Source organism: Suricata suricatta, chromosome 7 (assembly GCF_006229205.1).
Source record: "Suricata suricatta isolate VVHF042 chromosome 7, meerkat_22Aug2017_6uvM2_HiC, whole genome shotgun sequence".
Lineage (NCBI taxonomy): Eukaryota > Metazoa > Chordata > Mammalia > Carnivora > Herpestidae > Suricata > Suricata suricatta.
Genome location: NC_043706.1, coordinates 24,623,314 through 24,647,773, shown reverse-complemented (window position 1 = coordinate 24,647,773; position 24,460 = coordinate 24,623,314). Strand labels below are relative to the sequence as shown.

The following is a 24,460-nucleotide window of genomic DNA, read 5'->3' as shown; positions in this document are numbered from 1 at the left end:
CCTAGGAGCCAGTGGACAGAGACTCACATGTATCAGTGGCTGAAATATTATGGATCATTTGGTCAAACCTGGCCTACTTTCTGTTTCTTTAAGTAAAGTTTTATTGGCACACAGCCACACCTACTCATTCACATATTATTTATGGTTGTTTTCAGGATACAGTGGCGGAGTGGAGCGGCTGCAGCAGAGACCTGCAAAATCTGAGGTATTTACTACCTGGCCCTTTATAGAAAAAAGTCTGCAGATGACCAGGCTATATGGTTCTGGGCACACAAGATCAAAGGCACCTCAGTTTCCTAGGACAAGCACACTCTGCATGGTTCTGTAGTGGCAGAGACCTTTCTACTTTGATGCGCTCGCTATGTAATCTCATGAAAACACGTCCTTCGCTTCATCTTCCACAGTAAACACAGCAACAGGTTTTGCAGGGCCGATGGCATGATGTCACAACACACATCAGTGAAACAAGTCCACGTGAGGCTGAAACAATGCAGGTCAGGAAAAATGGCCTCCTGCTCTGGCTTCATTCAGGGAGAGTCGGAGAGATGTCAAGTGCCAGCTACACACAGCCCTCCCACCCTCCTCCCTCATCAGGGCAGACACGGCCCATGGCTCCAGGTGGCTTGCCCCAGGGTCCTCCCAAGCCTTCTCTGAGTTCCCTGGCAGCCTCAGGTGGTTGGCACGCAAGGTACACTGGCATGCCATCTTTGCTTTACGGCAGTTTTCCATTAACGCTCCCTCTCTGACTCTGGGAAGCAGTGGGGTGGTGAGTTGGAAGAAAAGCGCCTGAGCGGAGCCATTCTATTCTGCCTTTAACGGCACGTGTGAAGATGCACTGGCTTGATGCGCTCCTGGGAGAACCTGGAGCTTGGCAAGGACGGCTGCCTAAGGAGAAAACCCATGATGCCCGCACAGGCGTGGGGCAGGCGAGCGTCTGAGAGCAGGGTCGGGGCTCCCCTCCAGGAAAGAGAGCACAGGCCCTGTGGACAGCATGGTCTCGGTCTCCACAGACCACAGGGTGGATGGGGCCAGACAACGGCACTGGCATTTTGTCTGCAAACGCTCAAGCCCGCTGCCCATGTTGTTTGCTCAAAGGAACAAACAGCCATCACCCAGACCCGCTGACCTTGAACACACATTTTCCTAAAGAAACCCTCTCTGCCAGAAGCAAGGGTTCCAAAAATAAATGCAAATAAAAACTGGGAACGGTGATTTCTATGAAAGTACAATTCAGTTCAGTGTTGGAAGAGGAAGACAGAACCCGCCTGTGGTGGATTTGGAGGAGCACATCTGTCACCTTCCTCTACGCTCGTTCCTCCTTTGTGACTAAAAAACTATGCTATAAAGCAATTCTATTTCTACTCTCTACAATAAGAAGCAAAAATTCAGGTTACCCAAAAGTGTGACTGAGGCTAGTATGCAAATCTAAGCAAATCAGAACCACCGGGCATTGCCACTTGATGTGACTCCTACCCGTGTTGTCAAAAGGCAAAATATATTATAAATCATTTTACATCATTCCTAACAGATCCTTCCATAATGTACTTAAAAAGTATAAAACTAGGAAATAAGCAAACATCAATGCCTAAAACCGCCCCCTCCCTGGGAGTTTGCCACTACTTTATAAAAACATCAGCTACCAAGAGGTGAGCTATCATCATACCTGACAAGGGAATTAATACAGCCAACGAACAGGATAGGTCAGGGGAGGGCATTTTTCTTTACCCTAAAAAGAGCAAATCCTAACAAATGCTACCATTTGCTCTTCAAACAACACTCTCAAAGAGCCCATCAGAACACTGAGCCCAGACCAACCGCAGTGGGACTCAGTATGCTATTCCCAAACTAAGTACAGGGTTGCCCAATTACGCACTGGATTTGGAAGTACACAGAATGTCAACACAGAAGATTCTGGAGGAAAGCAAAAGCCCCTTCATATCAGAAGCGGGCTGACCTCCACTTCTCCAAGCAATTATGTGACCCTCCGTGTCCTCTGATGAGCCCTGAGCCCAAGCTGGAAATCAGAACAGAGTGTTGGATGATATGGCCTGAGAAAATTTTTCTGTAATGGTTGAGGCCACTGAAGTTTGTGCTTCCAAAAGACTGTCTTCCCAAACCACCAGCGCGCAGGGCACCCTGCCCATAACCTCACAGACAGCAGCAATTACTTTTACTAATTTTTTCAAGACAGTTATGAAGGCTCCTACTTACGTAATGCATACAAGGTAAGAATTATTCCAGCCAGGCAGAATCCTTCAAAGAACCTGAGTGTGCTGAACATTGTCACATTCACTGACAGTGCCACGGTTAGTCCAAAGATCAGAATGAAGATGATGGAAAATAGCAGCACAGGCCGCCGGCCGACCCTGCATATGGAGAGGGAAAAAATTAGAAATCATTGTTAAACAAGGGTGAATGCTAGACGCTGAAACCTAGTATCCAGCTGGTGCTCTACAGATGTTGATCTGTACTCACTAGATTAAAAGGCTTTTTAGTACCTACACCCAACTTGGTGGATCTAGGGGAAAAAGGGCCCTCAGAGGACATTATGTACAAACCTTTGTTTTGTACATAAGGGGACAGAGGTCAAACAGCTACTGAACAGAATCAAGACAGGGACCCAATTCCTGTTGGCAAGTCCATTTCTGAGTATACAGGGGGATGATTCAAGGCAAGAGTAACAAAATCAATAGTGACTCCCCAAACATAAACCTCGACACACCCAGCATAAAATGTGTTGAGAAATCGCTGACCTTTGGATTTGGCTCCAAAGTCAACATGGACACTGAGCCGAGTGGCTTCATTTCCTTTCTCTGGACTGTTAACTTGTCCTACCTGACCTCAGGTACATGCAGCCTATCAGAATCGGGGCCCTGATGGCTGCTGACTTATTTCCAGTACAAGATGGAAACTGTTCTTTAAGGAATCACAGGCTAAACTAAGCTTGAATTTTAAATAAGGAGTGGGGGCCTGAAAGTAAAGCCAACCAGGCAGCAAGAGGGGTGGAAAGAACCCAGCCCACCGTGTTTCTAGAAAGGGCAGCGCAAACACTAGATTGGCGGGCTACAGAGGGGCTTGTGCAAGATCGGTGACCGCTAGGGGGCGATGTGCTTCTAGGAGTGGCTGGCAGGACAGTAGGGGTGGTCCCAGGGGAGGGGACGTCACTGGTGCTCTATCCTTCCAGTGCTACCTTTCCAACCTTTCCTTCATCAACTCATTAGGAAAAACAAAAAACAAAACCAAAAAAACCCCAAAGACACCAAAGTCTCCATCATACAAATTAACATAAATGTAACCAGCTTGAACTAGAAGGCTAGCTCACAGAAAAACTGGAGTAGTGGACTACCTACCAAGGGGGAAAGAAACGACGCCTGGTACCCAAAACACCTAAGGAGTTGCTGAATGGCTTTAACTCACCTAGACATCCTTGTGCCATTCTTATGACAAAAACAGAAAGTAGGTTCACGGCCTAGGGCTCAGGATGAAAATGGGGAAATGACTAGAAGTGAACGCAAGATTTCTGTTTAAGGTGCTAGAAATGCTTAATGCTTATAAGGTGGTGATGGTTGTATAACTCTGTAAAGATACTAAAACTCACTGAGTTATACACTTAAACTGGGTGAGCTTTATGGTATGTAAAGTACCTCTCAATAAAGCTGTTAAGGAAAAAGTAATACTCTGTAATGTATACCCTTGCCCTATGAAAGAAATGGATGTAATTTCAAGCAAATTTGGGGGGAGGGAACTACAGGACACAATTTCATTCATAATTCCTTAGGCTTCTAACCATTCCCATTAGTTATACTGGTTTAGTGAAGTGAAGCCAAGGCCATGAACTCAATGCCAATGGAAGTCAACTATCTTGTCAGAGTTTTTAGCCATTACATCCCTTTGGTGCTGGGGTCATTATGCCCTTGTCACATAAGACTCTGTAGGTAGTTTTATCCAAATCCAATTCATTTAAAGAAATAAATTTAGAATATGGCTTAGTTGGTCTGAAATGAAGGAAAATGGAGATGAGATCTACCCTCTTCATTTTTATTTCTCTTTACTCTCCTTGTCTGTAAAATGGGGATAAGTCTGACTTCAGAGCATCACTGAGATTATTAAGAAATGGCAGATGTAGGCACAATGCCTGGCACAGACTAAATAGTTAAATGTTTAGCTTGTATGATTCCTTCCTATACATCTACATCCCAGATGCCCACCAAACATGATTTGCCCTGTTCTGATACTTTAGAAAAGATCTTGATTTTTTTTTTAATTTGTAGAAACTATTGTAAATCTCTCCCTCCCAAATGGTTGCTAAAATCATTAAGTAAAAATTATTTTTGGGAACTCTGGGGCAAACATGGTCTTTGAAAGCAGATACCCTGGTTTTAAAACCAGGCTCACTACTTATAAATTACGTGATCTTGGGAAAGACTAAGCTTATTCAAACGAGCCTTGAGTTTACTTTAGGAGGGACCAGTTACACCGACCTAATGGGCTACTGTCAGGGGTGGGTATGTGGTTTAGTAAGCATTCAACAACTGTTACAATCGCTGGAGTTTTAGTGTGAACCGGCTCATCCAGAGCAGGATCCCCTCTGCGATGTCTGACAAAACTACACTCCTAAATCTGTAATGCAGGAGTGGGACCTAAGGGGGCAGAAGAATGGCCCTCAAGGATGTCCATGTCCTGCTCCTCAGAACCTGCGAATACGCTACCTTTCATGGCAAAGGGACTCTGCAGATGTAATTGAGATTAAAGACCCTGAGATGAGGTGGTGATTCAGGTGGATCCAGTCTAAGTACATGGAGGCCCTCTAAGTACAGGGAGCCAGAAAGATGTTAGCATGAGCACAACCTAACGGCCATTGCTGGCTTTGAGTCTAGAAAAGGGGCCACAAGCCAATATATGTGGGCAGTCTCTGGATGCTGGAAAAAGCACAGGGAAGGTTTCTTTCCTGGGGCCTACAGAAAGAAATGCAACTCTGTCGGCACCTAGAATTTAGCCTACTGTGAACTACAGAACTGCGAGTTCATTATTTAAAGCTGCCAAGCTCCTGGTAATTCATCACAGCAGCCACTGAGAAATAATACATGTTCTCAATAGGAAACAGATGCCCCACTCAAAATGAGTGAGTTGAGGAGATTTTAATAAAGGGATTATTTGCAAAAGGCTGGGCAGGCTGTAAGAGAAATCTTGGGGCTGGCTAAGAGAAGGCGGACAAGGGGGAGGGTGGTCTTGGAGCCCAGAAAGAGGCGCCATGTGGAGGGGCTCCTAATGGGAGGCAGCTAGCCTGTGGGAGCCCTGCAGAGACCCAGCTGGGGACAAAAACGTCCCCCTTCACTACTGTCTCTCCCTCAGACCTCTAGCTGGTACTTTCTCCCCATGGCCAGGCTCAACCAGGAGCTAGAGGGTAAGGGGTTCTCTGATATGGTCTAGACAGGCCAGGGCCCAGGGCCAGCTAGAGACGGTGCAGAGGGCTTGTGGAGGGAAATGGGCTCAATATCCAGCAACAGAACCAATCCTGGAGGGAAGGGAGAACACTGACTGGGCTACTCCCTCTCAAATGTCTCAACTAACACGTTATAGGACAGGATATAATGTTTATCTCCAAACAAGATTTGTGCAGAAAATGGAAACTTTTTAAGGAAAAAGGTATACTGGAGTGCCTGGCTGGTTCAGTCAGTAGAGTGTTTGACTCTTGATCTCAGGGTTGTGAGTTCAAGCCCCACCTTGAATGTAGAGACCACTTAAAAAAAAAAAAAAAAGCCTATTCTTGAGTTTCATTACATGCTGACTTCAGTCTTAGAAAGCTTAATCTATGACTTGGTCAACTTCCTTATACGGTCATGAAACAGGTGCCAGCAGCTGTGAAGTTTGGAGTTCCCTCTAAATGTGCTTATTTCCTTTCAGCAAGGCTCTCACAGGGAGTAAAAGGCCAAAAATAAATTATAATAAATACATGGTGGAAAACACCAAACTTTCAAACTGGAACTGAGGCCCTCTCAAGATGTTAAAAAACCACAGCACACAGCAGCCTGCCCTGGGCATCCCTGCTCTCCGGGCAACCCTCGCCCACCCACCCCAGACTTTGGAAAAGCAAGAGATGTAGCTTTGCAGCATGAGGCTCTGGTTATTTAAAAAGGAAGACCTCCAAACTCCTCTGCCTTTTATCCCCAGGCCTGGTGTGGGATCAGGGACGCCAGACAGCAGGTATGTGCAAGAAGTAAGAAATCACAAAAACAACTTCTAAAGAGTTGAAGCCATTACAGACTGATCCATTAATTGAAGTCCATATTTACCTTCCCATTATATCATTGAATAAGGACACTAAAACCTCAGCCAAGTCTGCATTCTTTTTTAGAAAGAAGTGACATGGATTATATTAGTATCTCTTCCTAACCTATTTCAACGCAGAACCCGGGGAAACAACAGTCCTTGTGGTTAAAATATTGGGATTACAGTATGTTACAGACTGGCATAGTTTACTCTGAAGAGCTATAAGCTCAAGTATTTGGTTTAAAAAAAAAAACCCTATGCTCCCCCCACTTCCCCACTCCTCCCTGTGGCCCTGTCAATAAAAACCTCAAGGGGGCTGTGGTATAGGGTTTCAGAGGTCACTGACAGCTTCTCTGTTACGGTTCCCAGGGAACTTGTCCTTAAGAAGCATTTATGAATAATGATGAAGCAAATTCTGAACACACAGGAAGTCACATTACCTGTGAATGCGAGGCACTCCCAAATAGATCTTTGCTTTTGGAGAGAAATTTTCAGAACTTGAAAGTGCTTTTGGAACCCCTCTGGGACCCACCTGCTCCCCTGCCCCCCTGCAGTGCCTCAACTAGCTTTGTCAGCTACCCAGGGCACAGGGAGCAGTGCAGAGCAAAGCCACGATGTCAGGGGTTTGCTCCCGCTCGCTCTGGGCCCGTATTACATCACTGGGTCCAAGAAGTCCTTATTCACAAAAAAATTCCTTTAAAAATGAAACAATGTCAAGGGTGGGAGAACAGCTACCCCACACCTCTCTCCTGGAGCAGCCCCATCACCAGACAACCCCGTCTACACTGGGCAGTTCTGCTCATAGATGTGCTCGCTGCTGCGCTTGGCACCACATGGTGCCTTAAATGACAGTGCTGTAGCACCCTGATGAAGAGGCAGGCGCCGGGGCCACTGGGTTTAGGTTCAAACCCAACTTAAATAGCTGAGTAAACCTGGGATTTTACTTAGACTTCTGGGTTTCTCTTTTTCTAGTATAATACAAAGATAACAAATAGTATCTACCTAACAGGGGTGCTCTGAGAATAAGATATTTTAATGAGTGGAAACAGTTAGCACAGTGCCTGGCAACCATAATCAGTAAGTGTTAGCTGGTAATATCATTGCCATCATCATCATCATCATCATCATCATCATCATCATCATCATCATCATCATCATCATAAGTCTCTCCATCTCGCTAACCTTATCACTTTCTCATGAACCATATACTTTACTCCAGGCACTAAGAATGCCTTTTCCACTCAAGTAAAGCATATTCATTCTCACCTCTGGTCACCACCCTTCCTCCATCTGCAAGATCCATTCATTATCCAAATGCTGTCTACCTTTCAAGGTCCAGCCTCCCCATGGGCTCTGCAGAGATGTCTCCTGGCCAAGCCACCTATAAGGACTGTGCCTCTCTGAAATCTTGCAGTATTTGGAGATGCCAGTCAGCACAGTCCTACACATTCAGATCATGTGGGTGGACTTTCTAGCTCGTCCTCTCCCCCTTGTTTGATGTCTCTGGTACACCTACCTTCTCAAAGCCTGGCCCACAGAGCCCTGAACCTATGCCCTCAAATTCGTCCCAACTTGACAATAAATGTCAGGAGCAGATTGGCTTGCAGGTTGCATGCAGGTTTTGATAGATTTAGCAGCTAGCAAATTGCAATGAATATAAATTCTCACTTCAAAACGGTCTGTTATATGCACTGGCCAATCTTTCTGGTTCTGGATTCTCCGGGTGATGGCTTCAGCCCCCTGCGCCAGCACCAACACCAGGGCAGAGAAAAGACCTAGTTACAGTAAGTTAACACTGACCATTCTTCTTTAGCCAGCAAAGGCTTGCTGTGGCTTCCAAAAGTTTGTGCACATGGCACGTTGGTACTCACCAGTCAGCAATGCATCCAGTTATTAGGTAGCCAAAGATTAATCCAACCAGTAAGGAGAACTTAGCGATATGGACCTTCCAGGCATTATCACACACAAGATCCCACTAGAGAGGGGCAAATAGAAAATAAATCAGAGAGAAACATATACAGATGCCAGTTGTAGTTAATCATAAGGGCAATATAACAACTACAGGAAGGGTCGCGACACCATTTGGAGCACCAAGTCACACATACCATGAAGACTCCCTTCCATGTTTTGAAAATCCAACAATGAACAGAATTTCCCACAAAGGCAGTGTAATGTTTTAGCCCAGCACAGACCATAAAAGTCTGCAGGGAGCACCCCAGGAAATGTGGGGCATGTGCTCCTCTGGGGACGTAACCTGTAGAAGAGGAAGCAGCCCAGGAGGCTGGGCACTTCTGACTGCCAGCATTTCTCACCCACAGAGCTGTCACACACTCAGGGAGGGATGGCCCTGTCAACTTTTTGCAAGGAGTATCACAACATGAGTAGATTAAAAGCAACCTCTGTGTTTCCATCCTCCAAACCTCCCCCGTGCTTTGTAAGCAGTCTTAAAAACATTTAATAGTTAATGTTGAAATATCAACTAACAAAGCAGTCTCACGTTTTCCCTTGTAAGTGTCCCTTTGTGCTTTCCCTTATTCCACTCTAAGGCCATCTGCTCCACTTGGAGAAAAAGGCCAATCAATTGGTAAATACAGCATTTAGACACGTCTTACAATTCAGTTTTATTATTTAATAAAAAACAAAACAAGTCTCCAAAGTTTCTGTTGTCGTTTTGCAGAAGCAGGAAAGACCATGTTTGTTTCCCAGAGGTGATGTGTGTCTAAGTGGAAGACCTTTGAGGACACGGTGCTCAAATACACCAACATCTGGGCCCCAGGAGCAAACCGCAGGGTCTGCACCGGTGATGCGATGAAGGCCGCAGCCCCCACCCCGTATCACCCCACTGACGGCCTTCTTCTGGTGCAAAGAAGTGGCTAAAGAACTTCAGGTCAGTGGAGATGGAGAGATGCATAACAAGTCAGGGGAGTCGGAAATGTCAGAGGTTCCGGAAGCAGAAACAGGATTGGTTGGGGTGAAACCCAACCTTAGCTCTGTCTTACTCAGTACCTCTCAGTGCCCCCTTTTCTGTCCACCTTGAGACTCAGATGACAAGCTATGGTCCTGCCCCCTGTTTCCAAACTTCTGGAAAGCCTGATGGAGCTCCCTGGGAACTCTTAGCTGTGGGTCTCAACTTCAACAAGCTTTGGGAAAAGCCAAGCCTCTGCACCTCTCATTGCAGAGTAAAGCACCAGGCCTAGCAAAGCAAGAAGGTAGCTGCCTGTCACACTGTTCCCTGGACTCCTGGGGACACACTTTATTCATTCATGCCCCCAAGACATGTTGACTTTCCAGAGACCTGGGGAGAATAACTTTCTCTTCTACCCGCTCTGCCTGCAGAGTGATGTCCAATGCCAGGCTCAGGAGGAAAGGGAATACAGGCACAGACCACACAGGGCCTTGTCAACAATGGATGGTTGTACACTTGGTTCTTGTTGGGATTTATTCAGGTGTTTGGGAGTTGGGCACTGCTGCTTACACAGAATCTCCTCATTAAGAATTCAGATACATTAGGGAGTGAATTTCTTCCTGTGTCTACTCCAGTGGTCCTCAAAATGCGCTCCAGTGACCTTAGCAGCATCTGGGAACATGTTGGAAATACAAATTCTCGGCCCAACCCCAGGCCTACTGAATGAGAACTCCTAGAGTGAAGCACAGAAGAGTAGTTTACAAGCCTTCCGGTGATTCTGACACCCACTCAAGTCTGAGAACAGTGGTCAGCCCAGTCCTGCCATTTCCCTGTCATTTTGAGGTCAATATATGAGCTTCAAGGTCTGGGACTGGGGTTTAAGCAGCTCACCAAGGGCAGGATGCAGCCAAAAACTGCATGAAACATGTATGACAGTATTATCTATTATCTTGTACTGCAAATGAAGGAATGTAAAACTAGATTTAAGTGGGCCTTTTGGAGGCAAGTCTTTGAAAACCAACATTCATGTATATATTGTTTCTAGGAGTAAATATATTAAATTTTTTAATGTTTTATTATTTATTTTTGAAAGAGAGGAAGGGCACACAAATGGGGGAGGAACAGAGAGAGAGAGACACACACACAGAATCTGAAACAGGCTCCAGGCTCTGAGCTGTCAGGGCAGAGCCCAACGTGGGGCGTGAACTCATGAACTATGAGATCATGACCTTAGCTAAAGTTGGACATTGAGCCACCCAGGTGCCCCTGGAGTAAATATATGTTATATTAATAAATACCTTTCAAGGTGCAACCCATCTTCAGAAATACAGGTTCTGCTCTATAATGTAAGTTACGGCATCCTAACTGTGTGTGTGTATCCGGTTTTCCCTGCCAGGTTTATACCTTCTGAAACCATCTCTGAATTGTTTCTCTCCTCTCTGCCTGGCGCAGACCCTGCCCACAGAGTAATCGATTCCAAGACTAAGAGCTACATCTGTAATCACTCCTGGCCAATCTGAAGAGGAGGTGCCTACAACACCTGAAATCATTAATATCCCAATCATGTCACATCGTCCTGCATCTCAGTCTGGCACATTCTTGGCAGGAGAGCGACCTGGTCCCAGGCTTCTGCTGAGGAGGAGGGCACCAGCTGCTGGCTCTGTGGCAGAGAATCACTCCTTATGAATCCACCCAGACTTCCCATTGATGAGTTTATTTGAAGTTAAGTGATGCAGAAGAGCACATTATGCTTATATTAGATGGCCAGGAGACAAAAGAGATTTTAATAAAAGCATTCAGGGAGATGGGGAGGACCCCAACACTGTTGTGAGCTCAGCCACCTGAGCAGTAATGGTACCCGGCCAGGGGCGGCCACAACCCCATTTAGTTGCTGCCTTGTAAGACTTTCCATGGTTACCTAACACAACCTGTATCCATGAACAGTGCTGAAATGTAGGAAAACACCGTTGAGAGGGACAGAACTGCTCCTACAGCCAGTTAAGAAAGGAAGCCTGTCTGCGGGCATGGCTACTCTCAGCCTGGGGTAGGGGGTTAGGGAACCCGGCTGGGGCCTTGACCCCCTCAATTAGGCACAAGACTAAACAAGTTCTCAGAGTCAACAAGCAAACTGCCTCCAGGCTCCCCAAGCTACGGTTCCTCATGTGGGGGGAGGGCGTCTGTCTGTAACACCACACCTGAGGCACATTCCAGAGGCTGGGTAGGGGGAGGCTGGGGGAAATCCATGGAGATGACATCCCTTTGTTGACTTCTACTTACAGGATCGACAAAAGTGAACTGGAAGACAAAATATGTTCAGACACAGTAGTATCTCCAAAAGGATTTCAGAAGTATGAGGAAGCTTTGAGATCACCTTGCTCTTGAAATCTGTTCGCACCAACTCTTGATAGGATATAGCAATTGGTCATTTCGCGAAGCAAGGACTAAGAGACTTTTAAAAATCTAAAATATATGCAGTGTCTGGATGGTTCACTCGGTTGAGAGTCTGGCTCTTGGTTTCAGCTCTGGTCATGATCTCATGGTTCCATGAGTTCAAGCCCTGTGTTGGGCTCTGCACTGATGATACAGAGTCTGCCTGGGGTTCTCTCTCTCTCTCTCTCTCTCTCTCTCTCTCTCTCTCTCTCTCTCTCTCGCTTGCTCCCTCGCTCCCTCTTTCTCAAAATAAACAAATAAACTTTAAAAAGGAACCTAAAATGTACAAAACCAGGACATCATGAGTTTTGTCTCCAACATTAGTCTCTCCACCCTTCACACAGCATCAAAACAATCACCAAATCCAGAGGATTCTCCCTTTCAGACATACCCTGCACCCACCCCTACACTACGTGCAACCTGACTTACCCGGACTTGGGAGGGATGCGCTCGTCATTCTGGTGCATGTTCGTGCAATGTGAGCTGGGAGGCTAAAAACAAACCACGTCCAGACTCCCTTCCAGCTAAGGTTTCGAATGTGATTTAGGTTCTGTCCATCAGCTGCACACCCCAAAATAACTCCCAGTACACAGCCTAGATCTAATTTTTGGGATGACTTGCGTTAGGAAGAGTGTGCAGTGGGGGCTAAGTGGGACATCCACATTTCTGTTCGCACTGGCAGTGCTTGGTCTGGAGGTGGCTCTGGCGTAATTGTGAGCCAGCTCTTGGACAGTCACCTCCTGATTCGTTAGTCTCCTCACTGGGCGGGCCAGTTCTACGCACTTGTTCTAGGAAAGCTTCTGGAAGCCCAGGCAACAGCTGTTCCTGCAATTTGGTGAGCGCTGTTTGCCTGTATTCAATCCCTATCTCCTTAAACACCGAGAGTAGTTTCTGTTACCTGCAAATTGAACCACAGAACCGGATTAAACTCCTTGGGAAGGAGTCTGCAGGGTGAGGGCAGGGTGAAGCCATGTCACTATCCTCCCTTCCTGAACTAATCCAAGCGCCTCCATGCGTTACCTCTGGCCTCCCTCAAATCCATTCCCTACAGAACAGTGAAAACAATCCTCTAATTAAGCATGTTAACACTTCATCAGCAGGTTTAACACGATCATAAAAGCGTTAAAAGTCATGGCCCCATTTCATAATTTTAGGCTTGCTTTCTTCGCCATTGTTCTGAGACCCGGGACATCCTCCGGTGGCGCCTGCCACACGTGCTCGCCAGCCATGGTGACATGGTGAGGCGGCTGACCCTAAAAAGTGTTCTCCATTTTAGCTGCACACATTGTTTGAAAAAAAAAAAAAAGGGGGGGCAGAGGTTGGGGGAAACCTGGCAAGCTGTTTTTGTACCTACATATTTTAAGGATAAGCTAAGAGAAAAGAAATAAAATTTACATTATTTTCAAAGGAATGATCTAGTTGACTTGCCAGAGGAAGAAAAATATTCATCAAGGAAACTAGTGAAATTTCTAAAGAAGATGCAAAATAAATGGGAGATAAGGAAAACAATCTTATTTTCAGTAATAATAAATCCTATGATAAAGCAAATGTAAAAGAACATGAAAATATTAAAAGAAAACAAATTATTTATTCAACTTTGAAATGGAGATGAAATCCCTAAAGATAAAAATTAAGGGGAAAAACTACCTAAGAAAAAAACTGAGAGACTTAGAATAGTTTAACCCTTACATCTTAATTACTATTCATTTAAATTATTTACTATGATGTAAATTATGTAAATTATTGCTTAAATTGTTTATTTAAATTATTATTTGAAACTTCCATACATTAAAAATACTATAAACAAAATTATAAAGATCTAAATTGGTTAAATATATTGTAGGGATCACAGTATGCTGTTCCAAAATAGGCCACTTTGGCATAAAGATTATTTTGAGTTGAAGGCAAATGAGAGTCAACATACACAGAAAGAAGCCTTCTTAGAACTTCTCTTATCTGACTAGCAGCAGAAACTTCTGAGAAATGAGGACTGCCATAAATCCCCTCTCCTGGGGAAGTTTCCTGGCCGTGAACAAGACGGAAAGTCTGCACAGAGATGGGTCTCAAACAAAGCTCACTACTAGGAACCTTATCCTCCATTAGTTTCCCCATGTAATTATCTTCCAACATCTGCCTTCCTGGACAGTCAAAGCCCCTTTTCCTTTGTCTTGTCACTTCTCTAAAAATTTACTGTTCTTTGTTAAGAATTTGCATAAGCCCAGAGTTTCTCCTGAGTGTGTGCATGCTACCTATGTTCATAAATTCTGTTTTTTTCTTGTTCATCTACCTTTTGCCAGTCTACTTTCCAGGACCCCAGCCATAGAACCTAGGGGGGTAGAGGAAAAAGTATTTTTTACAATATCCAAAGAGTTAATATCCTTAAAATTTAATAAGCATTTATATAACAATATAGACGAATACTCCAACTAGAAATGGGTAAAGCAAAGCACTCAGTTAGCAAAATGTGAAACAAATGGTTAAAAAACATTTGAGAAATACTCAATTCCTCTAATGAAAATCAAAGCACAACACTTTGATTCCAAAAAAATATTTTTTTTATTTCTTTTTAAAATTTTTAATGTTTTTTAAAATTTATTTTTGATACAGTGAGAGAGACAGAGCGGGGGGTGGGGGGAGTTGGCAAGAGAGAGGGAGATACAGAATCAGAAGCAGGCTCCAGGCTCTGAGCGGTCAGCACGAAGCCTGACGCAGGGCTCGAACTCACAAACCATGAGATCATGACCTGAGCCAAAGTCAGAGGCTTAACCGACTGAGCCACGCAGGTGCCCCTATTTTTTTTTTAATTTCTTAAAGATGTAGGAGAAACACTGAGGTGCAAATCTGTGTTAGGAATGTAAACTAGGGGCACCTGGGTGGCTCAGTCGGTTAAGCCTCCGACTTCGGCTCAGGTCAGATCTTGCGTTCATAGGTTCGAGCCCCGCGTCAGGCTCTGTGCTGACAGCTAGCTCAGAGCCTGGAGCCTGATTCCGGTTCTGTGTCTCATTCTCTCTCTGCCCCTCCCCCTCTCATGCTGTCTCTTCTCTATCAAAAATAAATTAAAAACATAAAAAAAATTAGGAATGTAAACTAGACACTGTATTTCTGGAAGGCATTTTAACAGTACACATCAGGTTACTTTAAACAGTGTGCACTCTACCCCAGTAATTCCCTTTCTTGGAACTTTCTCCCAAGGAAATTTATCAGAGATACCCACAGAGGTCCCAGTGCAATGATGTACACTGGTTGTTAACCTATGAAAATAAAAAATGGGAACTTGACTAAATGTGCAATACTATACAGCCATTAACATTTTGCTTTTAATGTAGTACTCAGCAATAAAAATAGAATGGGGTCTCGTCATCTGTGACAACACAGATGGACCCAGAGAGCCCCACACTAAGTGAAATGAGTCAAAGACAAATACCATATAATTGCACTTACATGTGGAATGTAAAAAACTAAATGAATGAACAAACAAAACCAGAAAGGGACTCATAAATACAGAGAAAAAACTGGTGGCTGCCAGAGGGGACGGGGTAGGGGATGGGTGAAATAAGGAAAGGGGATTAAGAGGTACAAACTTCCAGGTAGAAAACAAGTACGTCACCTGGATGTAAGGTACAGCATAAGGAACACAGTCAATAATACTGTGATAATGTTTTAGGATGACAGATGGTGACACACAGAGGTGAGCACTGAGTAATGTGTAGACTTGTTGAGTCACTACGTTGGACTCCTCAAACTAATATAACACCCTGTCAATTAAAACAAAATTTGCCTTGGGGCACCTGGCTGGCTCCGTCAGTTAAGCTTCTGATTCTTGATTTTGGCTCAGGTCATGATCTCACGGTGAGATGGAGCCCCGAGTTGGGCTCTGTGCTCACAGCCCAGCCTGCTTGGGATTGTCTTTCTCCCTCTCTGCCTCTCCCCAACTCATGTGTGCATGCGCTCTCGCTCTCTCTCTCAAAATAAATAAAATTTAAAACACTCACTAAAACAAAATTTGCCTTTGAAAACTAATGATTGAGAAAAATGCTCATGATGTAATGGTATGAAAAAGCCTCAGAATAAAAAAGAACTCAGTGAACAGATGTTTATATATGTAGGGAAAATTCTATTCCAAACTATCAAAGTGATTATCTCCTGAGGGCTGAATTAAGATTGAGTTTTATTTTTGATTTTAGTCTTTCCTTGACTTTCTCAAACTATCGATAACGAATCTATGAACCTTATAATGACAGAAAAAATACAGTAAATATAATGCAAACTCCCACAACGGTGGACAGAAATGGTGGTGGTGAAGGCAAGACAAAAATTATGAAAAATTAAAAATAATACCCCCAAACCTTGCCACCTTTTCAATCTAAAAACTCAAGGCTAGAGGAAGCTGGTTTGGAACCTGACTTGAGACCAGATCTTCAGAGCCTGGAGATTGCTTATGTTAATGCTCATTGACTAGAAGCAAAGAAACATTTCTTAGAAATGGGGAAAAAGAAAAATTTCCCCAAGCTCGTCTCTTGTAGTGGAGATCCCCCTTTGAGCTCCCTCCATGAGAAACCACAAGCTGTCACCAATGGCTTTGCAAGTCCTCTGTCCTAGAGCTGAGGACAGTCCATTGAGATAAAAGGAAACCTTTCTCTTCAGCACCACAAAGGGGATAATGCCACTTAAAATTTCAAAAGCTTAAATAAAATAAAACTCCTGAGCTATAGGAATTTAGAGAGATAGAAGGTCAACATTCCTCTGCCCCCGTTTTTTCTCCCTCAAGTAGCATTCCAGCAGCTTCTCACGAACCACTGTTTTATATACCATGGATTTGCCATCTCTTCATTTCTTAATTGGACACAATAGAAATGGGCAGGCGCTCACGCACGCACCCGTCCACCTGTAAGATCAGTCACGGACCCACACACCTTACGTGAGCAGGACTGATGAAGCACATTAGGTACAATCATCTCCTCGACGTTAGGCAGCCTCTTCTACCCTGTGTTTTTAAGTAATTTTTTAGTCTAGCAGTACATGGATTTTTCTTCATAAAACATTTCATTGAAATTCAGAATATACTGCATGTTTTGAAAACCCCAAATTTGCTCTCTGCTTTTTGCCTCTAAGCTCACCCTCCAATTTTAGAAGATTCACTGTCAACAGTAGCCAACACAACTGACAATTAAACTTGGCATTGTTGCTAGCTTCCTTATATGACATAATAAATGCCCTTGCCAGGTACTCTGGGGGAATTTTTTATTTTTTTAGTTTTGTTTCTCTGTCTTTCGTTAATCGTTAGTCAAATTGCTCTTCAACTTTCTTTTTTTTTCCCTTAACTTAGTGCCAAAAAACCAAACATGGCATGTTGAAGGGAACAGTTGCACCAAAAATCTATTGCAAGCCCATGCATGCTAGATGTAAGGCATCGATTAGAAATCCTGCATTTGCAGGAAACCTAATCCAGAATCATGGCATTAAAGTTGGTCATATTTCTTAAACTTCACATAGTCCCATTTCTGACTAATGTAGTAATTTTGGATTTATTCTAACCCTCATGCAGTGATCGCTCTCTTGTTTCTTCGTTTTTTCCAACAACAACTCTTATTGCCTGCCACCTTTCTGGTGTCACGTTCCCAGGAGGAGAAATGAAAACTGCAATGCTTCAGTTATTGATATTGGGTGCTTCCCCAGTTCTTCCTGAACTTGACCATTTTTTAAAGGGCTAGAAATACAAATCCATTGTCAAAGAGAACTTTAAAAGGAAACAGAAAAATAACCACCTGAACAGGCCCTTAGTAGTCAATGTAGGATCATCTATGGGAGACACTGATTTCCCTTGACTTTTTAAAGGAAATAAAGACAAGTATTGTTCTCAGCAGAGGTGTACAATCCTGAATATTCTTATTCATTTGACATAATGCTCTCTTTGGCATTTGAGGACACTGTATCTATATGCCACAAGGCAATGAGATTATAAATAAGTAATGCCTTTCTACCAACCAAAACCTTGAAGAGTCTTTCCAAATTCTGCAACGCATATTTTACTAATGGCTTTCACCAACTAAAAAGGGAAATTAAGAGTAAGCCCTGTAAATTAAAGAGGCCAATTGAAAAGCCAGAAAGAAAGAAAACCCTCCACAGTCCTAGGCATTAAACAGGAGGAACTATTAATGCCCTGAGTGAAATCAACACACAGGTTTCTTAGCACATTAATTTATATTTAAGCAACTGGAAGACTTTTAACTTGAAAAATTAAAAAGTTGCTCCATATGTTACTAGACGAAACCTTTTAGTATGATACAATATCTGAGCAAAACTGGACTGTAACATTAACATTTATAATTGCTCCACTAATTGTGGAAGGAGCCAAGTGTGGGAAACTTTCGACAGTGGGATCAGGGAACCTTTGGAATGAGAAGAATTTGATGAGCCAGGTGATCAATCATAGAAGAATTCGGAGGCAGAAGGGAAATCATCTTTCATTTGCTGAAAACAAATGCCTCAATCCCTTCCCACTGCCTGACTTAACACAGCGCTATTAAGTTCCCCGTATGGCCTGAGCTGCCCCTCCCTTCGCATTCACATGCCTGCCCCACCTGCTTGCAACCCCTGGTATGAGCCAGCTATGCCAAAGCACCCACCCACTCCCCAAAAGCCTTGTGCTTCTTTGCCTGCATTGCTTTTCTGCACCTGTCCCACAATAGCCACATATACCCCAATTTTTTGGGCTCAATGCCTACTCAAGGATAAAACTCATTTCAGCCAAAATTATTTGACAATGTATATCACCTGTGCATTGTAGGGTGCTGACTTTCTGTACTGATTGCATTGTTTTCTATCAATGAGCACGTATTTCCTTTGTAAGCACACAATTAAGTGAAGAGGGAGAGGGGTACAAAATTACAAAGATTCAAATAAACATATTGCATAGATCTATCAAGTTCAATAAACTCAACCGAGGGAGTCTTTTGTTCCTATACTGGATCAGGGACCATTTCTCCATACTCCTGTGACATCCTGTATCATGACAAACACCCAGACTATGTGACACGACATATTGTAATTACCTATTGTTCACAATTTTTTTCTTTACTAGGTCAGGGATAAGCAAACTACAGCCTGCAGGCCAAATATGGCCCTGCCACTTAACTTGTAAATAAAGTTTTATTGGAACACAGCCACACTCATTCATTTACATATTGTCTCTGACTGCTTAGGCATTTCCACTGCTTATGCAGAGTTGGGTAGTTACAATAGAGACTGTATGGCCTGCAAAGCTGAAAATATTTATTATTCGGCCCTTCACAGTTAAAGCTTGCCAACCCGAGAACTAGGCTGTGAGTCCCTGGAAGAAAGGGACCATGTCTTATGTCTAGAACCCTAGTCCCTAAGCTAATGTCTGGAAAGGGGGATGTGCAAAGGTGTATCCTCACCCAGGATCTCCCACTCCCAGAAGTTCTCTGCATTTGCTTATATTAACTGAGCCATGGACCTTCTAATCTCCCCCCCAGCGTGATTATATTCATTCAAATATAATTTAATTTAAATAATTAATAGTTAATTACTATACAAAATTTATATAAGCAATACAGTTTTAAATGTTTCCGCTTACCTTTCTACTATTAGCAATTTTCCTCCAGGGAAAGATAATTCTAGTTTTATTATAAAAACCAATAGAATATTGAGTATATGAGAAATTTTGCTTAAAACAATGAAGAATTCACTTAATAGAATAAATGTCTATTCTATAAATTAGGTGTTGTTCTAAGGAGAAAGGAACTACCATTTGTTAAGTAACTACCATAGTCTAGCACTCTGTGAGCTGCTGTGACTAGCCTCCCTCATTCAGACATCGTAACGATCCTGACATGGGTATTATTATCAGTGTGCCCCTTTTAACAGATGAAGAAACCAAGGCTAAGAGAGGTGAAGCAACTAGTTTGAGGTCAAATGGCTCTCTAATAGAAGACAAGAAATCCATGTCTGATGAAAACTCACATCCTTTCTCCCAATAAACTCAAAGAAACAGCTCTAGTTCATGCAAATAAAAACAACTCCCTGGTTTGTATTACACTGTCATAGATTATAAATATTTCTAATGTTTATTTATTTTTGAGAGAGAGAGAGAGAGACACAGAGTACAAGTGGGGGAGGGGCAGAGAGGGAGGGAGACACAGAATCTGAAGCAGCTCCAGGCTCTGAGCTGTGAGCACAGAGCCCGACGCAGGGCTCAAACTCACAAATGGTGAGTGAAATCAGACCTGAGCCGAAGTCAGACGCTTCACCGACTGAGCCACCCAGGTGTCCCAGTTGTCATAGGTTGTCTGGCTTTGGTCCTGCTGGGTATGCAACACTTTGTGGACACAGAAGCAAAGGATTATAGTGGAAGTAGGACAGGCTTTGGTGTTATTTCGTTGTTACGGTGACGGAACCAAAGTAACTTAGAAAGAGCCTGTGAATAGCAGGTGTTTCATAAATGGCAACTGTTAAAAATAAGAATATCACAGTATCTTTAGTATTCATAGAAAATTTTAGCACCAAAATGCTGGAAAAAGTCAAGGTCAGCATTTTAATTGAGACCAAATCTTGGGCTTCCAGTAAAATGGCCATCTTTTTTATAGAGTGGTTGAGAAGCTAACCCAGCTTTTCTTGTTTCGACTCTGCTCTATGCCTCTTGAAAGGGGAAAGGTCTCTTCAAACAAAGATGTTTTTGCTTTGTCTGACTCGGACTGGAGGCAGTACCTCCTCTTCCATGAAGACAGCCAGCACGGACCTGCCAAGAACCGCGTGCACAGAACCCGCAGGCTGCAGCTGTCCCACGCCTGTCCCGGGTTCCTGCACACAAGTGGTCCCACTAGCGGACAGCACACGTCGGTGAATTTTTACCAATTTCACCTTTGTCTTCATTGCACTTGGGCTGAGCTGCAGTTTATCATTATCTCTGAGGAAGAGCATCCCAGGAAGAACAAGAACACTGGAGGAAGAATGAAACATAACCCAACATGAGGGTTGAGCCTTGGGGGTCCCGATGTGACTGCCAGGAGCTGGTGTCACGTCTGGGAGGCACAGACTCCGCATCAGATGCACCCAAGTTTCGATTCTGTTGTTGCCCCGATAGTTGTGTGACCCTAGTAAGTAAGTTCACCTCCTGGGGTCCTGGGTTGCAACAGCTATGATAGGACAGTCACAAAACCTACACTGCAGGTTTGTTATGAGTCAAAAATAACACAGAGAATGTGACTCGTGTAGTCACTGGTACAAGGTGAGGATCACTCATTATTAATTCTGTCATTTAAGCAGCTCCTTGGGGGCTTGTGTCTGTTGGTAAGCAACACCTGTATCTGAGAATAATCAAGCTATTTTCATAAAGGGTTTTGATACTTCAAGTCTGTGTTATTGATATAGCCTTACCCCTAACAGATCCAAGCAAAGGGGTATTTTACCTGTTGTACATCCAGTCTGCATAGCCAGCACCAGAACAGAAGGTGGGAGAGGCCGGTAAGGAAGCCCCCTGCCCCGGGGGACAGCTGAGCTCCCAGCTGGGGTGGGACCATCAGGAGAACAGGCACAGTTCTGCACAGGGTTTCTGCATGATCTCTAAGTCCCCCGCCAGATCGCAGGATGCAATGCCCTTCACTCTGCCCTCAGCAGTAGCAACAGCTCCATTTTCCAGCCTCCACAGTCATTCATTAAAGATACCATTTCTCTGACCAGGAGGAGAAAAAAGTAGCAGACAACACTATTCCACCCAAAACTACGTTTATATTTTTTTCCTTGAACTATTAATCTTCTACAAACACTGTGCCAACTTGGCAATGTGACAGCCAAATGTGACTGTGCACTTTGTCTCTCCAGCTGCCTGAGGCTCGGTGGGGAGGGTGTTAACCTGCAGACACAGTCCACAGGGACAGGAGGGGTACGGGGGCTGTCCCACCCCAGGAAAGGGCCCTTTACCTCCCACTCTGGATGCCTCCGACATCCTGAGCACAAGTTCCCTGGCAGACCATTCTCTAAGATTCCACCTCAAATAAAACTCAAAAGCATCCTGAAGTCAAAGCCAGAATCATCTCCCTTAGGGTACGGCTTCATACCATGAATCCATTCTCCTGAGGACAGATCCCAGGAGCCCATGTGGGCCTCACCAGATGTGTGGGAGAAGGAAAGAGAGAATATGCTAGACGTTCTAAATCTCAGCAAAAGGCAAATAAATGGGTTACAAGGGAACTTTCCAAGCCAAAGTAGCTGCAAAGTTACCAAACTATGGTCTCCAGTGTGGCTTTTCTGGATGTCCTCAGCCCTCCTAAGGCTGCGGGGTGGTGATGACAGGTCTGGGAGGGCTGGCTCCAGAGAGGACGCCCTTCAGCTGCTAATGGACCAGTTCTTGAGGAGCCCCTTCTGGCGAACACAATAAACAGCTGTTCTGATCCCAGTGAGCCTTGGAAAACCCTAGGCTTTCTGCTATAGTGCTAACTGCAATCACTATTTGGAGTTTCATGAATTTCCTCCCAGCCCTAAGGTGTGCTCTGAAAATGTTCAATTCAGGCAATCCAAATTCATATTCTCCAGCAACCACAGGGGTGCCTGGGTGGTTCAGTCGGTTAAGCATCTGGCTTTGGCTCAGTTCATGATCTCACAGTTGGTGAGTTCGAGCCCCGCATCAGGCTCTGTGCTGACAGTGCAGAGCCTGCTTGGGGATCTTTTGTCTCCCTCTCTTTCTGCCCCCCCTGGACCCCCCTCCACCTGTGTGTGCACACTCTCTCTCAAAAATAAATAAACATTAAAAAATATCTATTCTAGGGACACCTAGGTGGCTCATTTGGTTAAGTGTCTGACTTCGGCTCAGGCTCATGAATTTAAGCCCTGCGCCAGGCTCAGAGTCTGGAGCCTGCTTTGGATTCTGTGTCTCCCTCTCTCCCTCTCTGCCCCTGCCCTGCTCATGCTCTCTCTGTCTCTCAAAAATAAATAAAAAACATTAAAAAAAATATATTCTTCATTAATCACTGATTCAACAGAACAGCCTTTACAAAACTTGTCCATACATTAGGTTCACCCCTCCACCTCTAAGGCAGAAAGGAAGCAAACGATGAGATAAAGTGAATGGTCCATAAACAAAACCTTGCCCCTGGGCTGTGCTTCCCTGTGTCGCTGCATCTTTAAAACCCATTCACCTCTGAGTCAGCAGTTAAAGCATTTTCTCAAGGCAGCATGCCTGAAAAAGCACCAGGAGAGGTTCATTTCAGAAAAGGAATCGATGGTCACATAATTTGTGGTACATCCAGTTAAACAAAGTGCAGCTGGGGTCTCATTTGCAGGGCCTGTTAGTGCCTTGACTATATTCACATGCATCATGAACCCTGAAGGGTGGGATTTCAAACTTATTTGACCTTGGAAACCCTCTCTCCCTTTAAAGGGTGTATTTTTGGATTGCAGCCATTTATATTTTGTATACCCTTCATGACCTACTACTCTCTGATCACAATGCAAATTACAACATGACAATTCTTAGATTTTAAGACAGAGTGAAATCCAAGGCAATCCAAGTGTGGGGAGGAGGGGCGCTAATCACGTGACTCAGGGCCACTGAAAGCAAGCATAGGAATTTGTTTTTCCCCCTTTTGGTCAGAGAAAATAAAAATGATCACTATTTTCCTCTGTCTTTGCAAGAGATTGTAAAAGCTAATTCGTAACAGATGGACAAACATGAAATACTCTTAGGAAATGATATGCAAAAGGTCAACTACCACAAAAGACAATCAGCTGTGTAAAATTCTGCCTCCTCCAAAACCAGTGTAACTGTCCTTGTGCATCCCTGCTTCCCTCCCTCACGGGAGGACACCCCATCACCAGCTCACAATAAGAAGCACGCACTCTGTAGGCAACTACATACACTCATTCTTTTTTTTTTGTTAATGTCTTTGAGAGAGAGAGAGACTGAGAGCAAGTGGGGGAGGGTCAGAGAGAGAGGGAGACACAGAATCTGAAGAAGGCTCCAGGCTCTGAGTTGTCAGCACAGAGCCCAATGTGGGGCTCGAACCTATAGACCATGAGATCATGACCTGAGCTGAAGCCAGACGCTCAAATGACTGAGCCACCCAGGCATCTCTCTCTTATTCTTTTAAAAGTCATCTGTCTACACCCAAGAAGTGACATGGGGACAGAGCTTCAGCTGGGCAAGATGAAAAAGTTCTGGAGAAGCCTGTTGGTGATGGATATATAACAGTGTGAATGTTACAGCCGCTGAACTATACACTTAAAAATGGCTAAGATGGTAAATTTTATGTGTATTTTGTCACCTTTAAGAAAAGAGTTTTTGTTAGTGTATCTTCAAGTCTTAGCTTCAACTGTTCAGTTGTATTCCAGTGCTGCCAATGACAAACCCAAGAGGTGGGACAGGGTTTGTCACTGTTCCATGTAACTCAAGCACAGATGGCATTATGACTTTGAAGAAAATCCCAAATTAATATCTTAGCAGAGTATGGTGGTATGACCACTTCCTTCCTGTGTATCATCAGTCCCATGGATTCTAACGGCAAGGAAAATCTGCAAGGTTCAGACCCCTCTGCATGGCACCCTCTTGCCGCTGGACTGACTATGTTTTGCAGTGGGATATCCTTTTCCCTCAAACTTGCCTGTGAGTGGAATGGTTCTAAGGAAAATCCCCCACCATAAAGGAAGAGTGACCATACCTTCTGATGTCACACTGTCACCTGTGTTCCTCTACCTTTACCATGAACCTCACACAACGTTCAAGTTCAAGGCAGGTTATCCCAGGCTCTTGGGTCCCGCCCTCAACGTAAGTAGGTTTACTTCTTTCGTGTGTCTCTGCCCAACAGCCAGCATTTGGTCTAGGCTGACCGGGAGCTCCTCTGA

The 24,460-nt window shown here is 44.1% G+C and overlaps 1 protein-coding gene across 1 annotated transcript in view; it reads right to left on the bottom strand.

Annotated features, from left to right (window-relative positions):
- The window catches only part of SLC22A23 (solute carrier family 22 member 23), a gene marked incomplete at its 5' end in the record, with an annotated part of 176,684 nt that overhangs the window by 127,905 nt on the left and 24,319 nt on the right, over nucleotides 1–24,460 (bottom strand). Inside the window, 2 exons of the mRNA XM_029943146.1 lie at nucleotides 2,212–2,366; nucleotides 8,142–8,245. Coding sequence (XP_029799006.1) covers nucleotides 2,212–2,366; nucleotides 8,142–8,245 — 259 coding nt within the window. The remainder of the gene's footprint in view (nucleotides 1–2,211; nucleotides 2,367–8,141; nucleotides 8,246–24,460) is intronic.